The sequence below is a fragment of the Mytilus galloprovincialis genome, chromosome 2 (genome assembly GCF_965363235.1).
Source record: "Mytilus galloprovincialis chromosome 2, xbMytGall1.hap1.1, whole genome shotgun sequence".
Classification (NCBI taxonomy): Eukaryota; Metazoa; Mollusca; class Bivalvia; order Mytilida; family Mytilidae; genus Mytilus; species Mytilus galloprovincialis.
The window spans coordinates 8,550,277-8,560,390 of NC_134839.1; the positions used below are offsets into that span (position 1 = coordinate 8,550,277).

General features: G+C 33.5%; 1 protein-coding gene across 1 annotated transcript; it reads right to left on the reverse strand.

The window, feature by feature from the left end:
• Positions 1-512: 512 nt before the first annotated feature.
• On the reverse strand, positions 513-8,055 carry LOC143062812 (cytochrome P450 2B4-like). Its single transcript, XM_076234611.1, has 4 exons — positions 7,590-8,055; positions 4,612-5,130; positions 3,165-3,605; positions 513-738 (listed from the first exon to the last, which is right to left on the reverse strand). Exons 1-4 carry the CDS (start codon positions 7,933-7,935, stop codon positions 557-559), a joined length of 1,488 nt encoding a protein of 495 aa, XP_076090726.1. The 5' UTR covers positions 7,936-8,055; the 3' UTR covers positions 513-556.
• Between the last annotated feature and the right edge of the window lie 2,059 nt (positions 8,056-10,114).

Sequence of the window (10,114 nt, forward strand, 5' to 3'; positions counted from 1 at the left end):
GTCCTGTTCCCTCAGTTTTGATTTATAACCCGAATTTGTTTTCTCTCAATCGATTTATGACTTTTGAACACAGGTATACTACTGATGCCTTTATTTATAACCCGGTTCTCGTTGCTAAAGAGAAGTATGATTCTTATGGGTTACAAACATCTTATGGTTACTACTCACATATTATAACAAAGTTTCTTAACGTAGTACCGGGTTTAATCACTTACAAGAAATGAAGTAAATACACATTTTAAAGTTACTAAACAGAAAGCATATTTAACTGGTTTTTTTTATTCTTTACGATGAAAAAGAGACAGATTTACCAAAATGACAATCAAACTCATAAATAGAAGAGAGACGGACAATACCATAATGAAAACGAAAAAATCGACAAGAATCAACAGTACACAAGATTATAATTATATTCACTGCGTAAATGAAAATTTCCAATATTTTCTTAAATTGTAATATATATTTCAATGTACTAAATTGCTATGCAATATTTTGTATTCTCTCTTTTTATAAAGGCGAATGATATATGTAATCCATCGATCATAGTAATCGGAGTTCATGTCCGAGAAATTGCTCTCAGTTTGAAACTTCCAGGAGAATATGTAACGCCTAACTGTCCTTTCACTGGCGGTGGACTCTCACCTTCTGGTGGGAGAATTTCGAACCTTTGAATTAAAGCTGTAAGGTATAGAAACACTTCCATTCTGGCCAGGGATTCTCCCAAACAGACTCTTCTTCCTACAATAAATATATCAAGTCTTGTTACTATTTCTTCAGTATACTGTTGAATAGACCACTATCAACGCTGAATGTACCTACATAATTATAAAAAAAGTGAACGGTTTTCTTACACTCCTATAGTTGCCTTGTACCTCCAATTCCTCCGATACACAATCGATAGGAACAGTAAACAAAACACTATATCAATGGAATATATATATATATATATATATATATATATATATATATATATATATATATGAGTCTGAAAGATTGTGTAACAATACCGATAAATAGATGGAAAATAAAACACTAAAAAGTGTTGAATATCATTGCACAAAGATGGAAAAACTGAACAGATGATATAAATTATACAATAATTGCAAATATTTCGGCTCAACAAATGGCCTTCTTCGGTGACAAAAGTTTTAACAATAATGAGATATAATGTATAAGGTGTAAACATAGATCACTAATAATACAGGTAAGTTTTTTGTCGATTGATTTTAATCCAAAATCCTGAATATAATAATATTAACACTAGACTGTAAATTTAATTATTTCTTTCTATTGATTCCATCTGGATGGAGGACACCCAGTGTTTTTATCCAAAACCTCTCCCGATTTTCTCTTTGCCTATTTTGCCATGTACAATCCTGTTCGATCACAAGGATCTTCATGTGATCAAAATCTTTCAGGTTGTGATCTGGTAACCTGAAATGTTGGCTGACAGGAATGTACGGTTTTTTTTGTGAGGTCACTCCTGTGGCCATTGAGGCGTTTGTGAAATGGCTGCATAGATTCACCAACATATTGGAGACCACATCTAGGACACTCAAGAACGTAAATCACGTTTGAGCTTTTGCAGTTGACATTGCAAAATATCTTGTATGTCTTTTCTGTGGTCTTACTGTGAAATGTTGATGAATGCTGCAATTGGTTGCAACATTTGCAGCGCTTGTCCCCACAAGGCTGACAATTACCTACAGTATGGTTAGGTTTGGAAAGGTCAGCACGGACAAGTATATTTCTCAGGCTGTTAGGTTGTTTGAAGGCAATCATGGGAGGCTCAGGAAAGATTTTGGATAACTTCGAATGTTTCTCGATTGCTGTCCAATGATCACGAATGGTCTTGAAACTATTTCTCAGGCATGGATGGTAGGTGAGCACACATGGGATTCTTTTACTTTTCTGTTTATTTTTGTAAGTTAGCAGACTGCTTCTGGGGATGGATTCCGCTTTTCGAAAACTATTTTTGATGTTTTTGTGTTTATATCCCCTTTTTTTAAATGTCCTTTAAGCTGCCCCAGACGTTGTTTTGCAGTGTCTTCAGAGGAGCAGATTCGCCTTATTCTGAGAGCTTGGCTGTATGGAATGCTCTTCGTGCAGTGTGGAGGATGGCAACTTTCAGGCGACAAGTATTGATGAGTATCTGTAGGTTTAGAGTATATATCTGTGTTTATTATACCTACAGAGAGGGTGCTAGATGTATCAAGGAAGTTTATGGTGGAATTAGATGTTTCATGGGTGAATTTGATGGTAGGGTGTTGATTGTTAGCATTTGTTATAAAAGTTTCTAATTTTTGGTCTCCCTTGTCCCATTTCATGTCAACGTCATCAATAAATCGATACCAGGAAAGCGGTTTTTCGATGGAGCACTCCAGCAGTTGCTTTTCAAATTTACCCATGAATATATTGGCTTAAGATGGAGCCATTTTTGTACCCATAGCAGTGCCATTTGTCTGTAAATAGTGTTCTCCTTGGAATGTGAAGTTGTTCTTTTTCAAGACCATAGTAAGCATTTCAACTAAGCAATCAGTAGGTATAGTATTATATATCTTTACAAAAATAATTAACAAGTAAATAGGTGACCTATTTGTATTGTGTTTAAAACTGATTCAATAACATGAAAATAGACAGTCAGAAGCAAAAATTGAAATATAACATGTATATTTAAATGGTATGACAATTTCTGTAGGAAATTCTGATATCAATCTTAGTGATAAAATAATCGAGTATTTAGATATAATCATTCGATATGAACATGTTGAGCGCACATAATTATTTAGCTTCCATTGGGTGCGCTCAATACCAAAAGTTTATAAAGCAAAATAAAATACTTTTTAGCAGCATATAAAAAAAAAACTATAAAACCAAGTTCAATCTTTTTTTTACATAAGGAAATACATGTATCAAGTCAGGAAGATGACAGCTGTTTATTTGTTGTGATAGAGCTTTTGATTTTGCCTTTTGATAAGGGACTTTCCGTTTCTAGTTTTCCCTGTAGTTCGGTATTTTTATTGTTTAACTTTTCCAGTTTTGTCCTGTTCCATATTAATGGTACGTGCTGTTTGTTTACGACCTTCAAAACTTTTTATCATTCTAAAGGAGCTTCTAAAAGGTAAAAGTAACCTTTTAACTATGCTTTTAAAGTAAAAACATACCTAAGGAAAACGATAATATCTTGTCCTGTCCATATATCTTCCCATTTTCGTCAAGAAACCTATCTGGCTTAAAAGAGTGGCTGTCTGGAAATAAGTTTTCATCATGTGCAACAGAATCAAGACATGGCATTATAACTGCGTTTTTCGGTATTATATATCCTTTAAAATATATATCTTCAGAAACGTTATGTGGCAGAGAAAATGGCACTACATTTCCAAGTCTAAAAGTCTCAATTACGACAGCTTCACAGTAAGGGAGATTATGTTTGTCCGACATAGTAGGGAGACGTCCAGTGCCAACTATGTCGTCGATTTCCTGTCTCATTTTGATCTGTATGTCCATATCATTCATCAGGTAAACAAACGCCCATTCTATAGTTGTCGCCGAAGTTTCGGTACCGGCACCAAAAAGATCCGCTATAACAGACAGTAATTGCTCATCTGTAAAATACTAAAAACATAAGTCATTCTTCGAACAGTAGTTTAATGTACACTGGTACCGAGATAATAATAAAGATATAACTAGTGAGGCTTTTTTATTTCAACTGATGTTATGCGTTTTAAAACAGAAAATGGTCCAGTAAAAAGGAATGCTTGGAAAATACTAATGTATCTTGCAAAAAATCAGATTTTCTAACACAATTTTAGTTTGATTTTTATGCTTTTTCAATTTTTCAGCATCTGCCAATGAAGCCTTATTTGAAATGATGTTGTCATGTTTTGTGCATGTCCTTTTTTGGCAATAAACAACAGATGTGAACACAAGCTGCCTTAATCTCCAATATTATTTATAAGCGGGAGGTTTGGCCGGTTATTAAACCAGGTTAAAAGCCACCATGTCTTCTTAAAATGTCCTGTGCCAAGTCAAGAATATGACATGCGCAGTTGTTATGCAATAGTCAGTTTCTATGTATGTTGGCCTTTGTTTTTGTAGTAGTTCAGTGTTTCTGTTGTTCCATATTGTTTTCCCCAAATAGTTGATGCGTTTTTCTCGCAGATTTGTTTTCTCTTTATCGATTTATGACTATTGAACAGCGGTATACTACTGTTGCCTTTATTTATTAGTTCGGTATATGTCATGAGTTACTATCATGGTGTTAGCCTTATTATGATGTTCACAGAAAAGAGGATAATGGGCAAAAAATAAAGCCAATAGATCAAAATTGACACAATAAAGAAAAAGACAACAATGGGGTGCTTAAATATACATAATAGAAAACCAAGATAATAAAAATATGAAAGAGAAAAAATGGCATAATTGATTAAAGAATAAAGGAATAATCCAGATCCGTTTTGTATTTTCTAATCTGTATTTACTTCAGGTTATTCATTGTAAAATGACATTGATTCATTACTTCAAAAGCTACAGAAAAAGCGTTAATTATAATAAGACTTTTAATTTAAGAATACTTCTGCAGCCATCAATAAGTGGTGATTCGAATTTTACCTGTATAATATTCATTGTTTGGTTCTACTGTCTTCATTTGAACCAAGTACGCATCAATGAAATCTCGAATATTGTTCTCGTCCAGAGTCTCTCTGTGCTCTTTTAGTTCTTCTCCGAAAAAATTATCGAAAAACTCGTTAGCAACTTCTAAAATGCGTTTGGCTCCAAACGGATCTCCTGGTAGTTTTTCAAGGATGGGAATGAAGTTGAGTGCGCCAGAGAGGGCTGCTGTATTATTAATTTCGTCAAGAAGATTCACAAAATATCTAAATTTAGGTTCATCATATTCAAACCGCCGTCCAACAGTAATGGACATGACATTGTTGGACAAACTGGTCCGAATTATACCCGGTAGATCAAACGACTTTCCTTTGAAAGATTCAAATAAATTAAGAAAGTTTTCAATTTCTTCCAGTATACTAGATTCAAAGCTCCTCTTCCCAAAACCAAAGTCTCGTAACTTTGAAAGTGCAAAAGTTCTTTGATGCTTCCAGTTAGCACCACTGCTAGCTATAACCCCTATAAAACACAAAGAAATATAATATACAACATGTAGTAAGTTTGTGTAGTTTTATGGTTGGTAAATCAAAAATATTTCAACAAAGATTGAAAGCAATTAATCAAATTGCAGACTAGACAATCTAGGATCAACTTTATTCACATAAAAGTACAGTAAAACTGTTATGAACCACATGTGCGACTGTCCACGGATTCTCTCTTCTTTTTGTTTGTATTTACAGGCGCTAGAGTTCATAGACACAAATACGGGAAACCTCTCGGAATTCATGGGTACATGCTATGCATTTGGTGTCATAACTCGCTTGCGTTTGATACATACTTCCTTTATTTATAATTAATAGTTATCCCATAAGGACGCGGTGTGTCAGTGTAAGATCACCCCGATGGCCGGAGGCCAGAGGGTGATCTAACACTGACACACCAAGTCCGACTGGGATAACTATTTTACATCCCAGCTGTTTTAGATAAGACGAAAAACCATTTACAATTCATAAAATCTAGTTTATAACGCAACACAACCATAACAATATACTTTATATATTACTATATGATGTATACCCTTTTTGACCCCCAAACACGATGAGTAGATATCAAACAATGTCAACTCGCCCCACTTGCCAATCGGCCCACACTATATCGCCACTTTATAAAAATATCGTCCCAATCTTGTTTACCGACTTGCCCCACTTTGAAAAAGTGTAAAATCAAATTGAACAATCAGTCTGAAAACTCACAAATTAACGTAAAAGGTTAAAACCCCACTGAATAAAGGTTTGACAACTCGCCCCACTTATAAAAATATCTTGCTTCCTTTAAGTATGTCAAATTACTATTATTTCGTATCCAGTCGTCCTGGTGTAGTGGTATGTGTCGTGGCTTGATATTCTAAAGGTCTTGAGTTCGAATCCCAGCATATCCACTGGATTTTTTCTACATGAATTTTGATAGATAGTCTTTTCCGTATAATTAATTATAAGTTTTATAGTGGATTTGACATTCCCGCCAAAATGTTACAGAACAAAAGAAAGCAAGCATAACAAAGAAACTCAAACTAGGGTGATCTGGCAGGGGTGATCCGGCTCAGATCACCCCTGTTAGAACAAAGGAGCTAGGATGTAATAGTAATGAACTAGACCAAAGTATTCCTAATAAGTGAAATATTGAAATTTCTGGACAGTTAAGAGATCGTTAATACAAATCACAAACAAAGACGATAAGATGTGTCTATAATGAGTTGTCATAGGACCAGTATGACAAAAAGCAGTCGGTATAAATTGGAAATTGGATATATAAAGACATATCAGGCAACGATGTAATAGATGGAAAAAAGAAAGAAAAACTTATTACGTGTGGCCCAACTTGAATAAAAGATATTGTAAAAGAATAATACATGATCACGTCAATTAATCACACTGGCAGTTTGAAGTAGAGAGAAAGTCGAAAGCAAGTACTCTGTTGGGCGATGCAGAAATTCAAAAAGGTGCCGAATAATTTTTTTAATCATATGTGAGGCTTATGAACATGATGATATGAACGATGAAATCAATAGCCGAAGGAAAAAAGATGATCAGTGATAGACGTGTTTGCCTCAATACGTAACAGCTAGCTAGGGAATCGGATTTTTTTTTTCAATTTAATATTAGCAGCACAGAGAAGTTTTGATTGAAATATGCATGTTGGGGCGTTTTAGATATGAAATAAGAAACGAATCAACAAGTAGAGTACATACAATTTTGGTGATAATTGTAAAAGCTACACATGGAGAAAACAATTAAGGAGTTCTGACAAATTTAGTATTAGACGTAATAGGCGGACATTTTAGGAAGTTAGCGATAAAATTGGTAAGAGATGAAATGTAAGAGATATTTTTGACATAATACTTAACAGATAAAACATTTCAAGGACAAATAAGGTGAAAGACTAAAAGAAGCAGACAAAAAAAAATCAAATTAATAAATGGCAAATAGATAACAGATTAAATAGATAAATGAGAGATAAAATAAGGGCATATTAACAGGTGGACAATTTGTGATGCACGTTATAATCAATCATATTAATGATTAGAAACAGATCTACCATTTTAAAATAGATTTGCATTTAGAAGACAGGTGTGACTATCACATGAAAAGACGAGCAGCTATTTATCTGGAATAAAAATTCAATCACTTAATAAAACATGTAAGTTCTTTGAGACATGATGGCGTCATAACTTTGTATGCATAAAGAAAGATAGATGTTGATCCTTGAATTTGAAAGAAAGGATTTTTGACAGAAATCAATCACAGGCACTGGCTTCTGAAAAAAAAACTTTACACATATCATGTATATACCGTACCTTTAATATACATGATATATAATTGATTCTGTTTCATTTAGTTCGCATAGGGTTTACAAAATTGCTTGATACCAGAACATAATTAGATGTAATTGTATAGCAAGTGTAACTTAGTATTACTTACCTTTATTTTTAACAAGTTTGAAAATAAATAGCGGTGGTCTGTCTGAAGTTTCGTTCGCATTTTTTACAAATAACTCCCTCAAATTTTCACTGCCATTCACAAATACTACCCAGTATGATCCCAACGATAGACTTATTATATCACCATACTTTTTTCGTAAATCCCTTATTGCTTGCATGAAGTCCTTCTTGGCAACGCTATGCAGATTTCCTAAAATAGGTAATGGTGTCGGTCCTGGAGGGTAACTTGCTGGTCTTCTTGATCTAAGCCATAACACAGAAGACAACACGAAAATTAGAAATAATAATATGTCAAACAAAGACATATCAATCCAGAAAACAATCATTGTCCAGGAATTCCAACTATCAAACACCTTTACGTTTCATAAATGTTCTATCCTATGGGGGAAAACCAAAGCTAGCAAACGTGTATAATTCTCTTAGTTATAATTATATCATGAAGCAAAATAGTGTGAAGTTCAATATTTAGCACAACGCACTATTCTACTGAACACAGGTATTTTACATGTTTAGTTAAAAATAAACAACAAAAGTTCACGTTTGATTTATTATTACTCCATGTACTCTCTCATATTTCATAATTGAATATTAAAATGCTTGTTTTGTCAATATGAACATTTAAATATGTTTTAATAATCACCAATCAAAAATTGCTATAAATACTTATATTGATCGAATTATATATGTTATACTAATTATCATATTCCATGATTATAATCAATATAGTAATAGCAACAGAACAAAGACACGCATAAATACATTATTCACTGACTGAGAATATCTATATTAGAGAATGGCAACAGCAGATTATGCAAAAGCATAAAAATACTATCAGATTATTACATGGCATTGTATCATCATCCCAAAGTCCACTATCAGCCTAAGCGTTTTGTCGACTTTTTTTCTTGACAAATTAACGCTATAAAACTGTGAAAGGGTTTTGTTTTGAAGAACACATTTTGAAGTTTTTGTATTTTTGGAAATTAATAATGCAATTATCCTTTAAAAATTAGCTGTTTAGTAATGGCGATAGACACGAACATGACGAAGGAAACCTAGAAGGAAACATCGTTTACTACAAATGATCACAAATAATAAAGACGAAACCGAGAGTCAAGTCAAAAAGAAACAAACAACACCAACATGTCAATGTCATATCAACTCAGAACTGTCAACCGATTATCCACTTAACAGGCGAAAGATGAGGGGGATAGAACCTCGGGACTCCGGGATCGGGTGTTTTTAAGCTCGGGATTTCGGGATTTACCCCCTCGGGATCCGGGAATTCTTTTTTTCAATTTTCGGGATCCGGGATTTAACTTTATTTAAATTCGGGACCTCGGGATTTCGTGTTTACAAGCCCGGGATTTCGGGATCAGGACCCCTCCTATCCCCCCCCCCCCAAAGATTAAAAGGGGTCATGTCGCCAATGCTACTAGAATTAAGACAACTATATTTAAGCCTGAGTTCCTTTTCAATTTGCATGACTAATGATGTTACTTGATCATGGCTTGTAAAATCTGGTATTCCGTAGCATTGGTTGGTATTATAAACTTGGTATAAACAATTTATATATTGAAACTCGATGGGAAAAATTATCTGAAAGACGACGCAATCATAGACTTATTCATTATCACAAAATTTTGAATAATAAAACTCCAGAGTATTTAAGAGACTTATTGTCTGATTCAGTAGGAAGACATGATCATAATACAAGACAAAGAAATAATATTCCCCAAGTCAACACACGGACCCGTTTATATTCTGAATATTTCATCCCTGCAACAACAAAACTATGGAACACTCTTAACTTAAACATAAGAAAATGTGAATCTCTATCATTATTCAAAAAACAAATTAGTACCCAAAATAGTAAGGTCCCAACGTATTATTATATAGGACATCGTTTTGGTCAAATTCTTCATGCTCGCTTAAGAATGGATTCAAGTTCTTTGAATTCTCACCTTTTCGTTCGTAATTTAGTAGACTCTCCAAAATGTCGTTGTGGTGATGTAGAAACAAATACTCACTTTCTGTTATCTTGTCCTATATACATTAATTTAAGACATGAACTATTAGATTCTATTTCAGTTCTTCCTGTCCAAGTAAACACAAAAACTTTGCTTTTTGGATCAACGATACTTTCAGATGAGCAAAATGGTATTTTATTCAGTTTGGTGCAAAACTATATTATTAAAAGTAAACGTTTTAACCCTTGATGTTAATCTCTCATCACTCAATAGGAACCCAAGCATTTCACACTGTATAAATTACAATTATTCACGTTTATTTATTATTATTTTTATTTTATTTTTCTCATGAATTTTTTTTTTTCTTCCTTTTTCACCTTTTTCATATTCCTATATGTATTACAGAGCATGCCAGTATTTATATTTATGTATTGTTCAATAAGTGTATTATGTCTGTAAAGGGAGACAGATTTGTAAAAGCAAATTGCTTGTTTCTGAATCCTTAATATTATTTCATTGTATAATATGTTTAATG

What these genes read in the sequence shown, in the direction of transcription:
- LOC143062812 (XM_076234611.1), bottom strand. Translation starts at nt 7,935, where the DNA reads ATGATTGTTTTCTGGATTGATATGTCTTTGTTTGACATATTATTATTT. An exon ending in CAAACTTGTTAAAAATAAAG is followed by an intron (nt 5,131 to 7,589) that starts GTAAGTAATACT and finishes TGTGTTTTATAG; the next exon opens with GGGTTATAGCTAGCAGTGGT. An exon ending in AAACAATGAATATTATACAG is followed by an intron (nt 3,606 to 4,611) that starts GTAAAATTCGAA and finishes AGTATTTTACAG; the next exon opens with ATGAGCAATTACTGTCTGTT.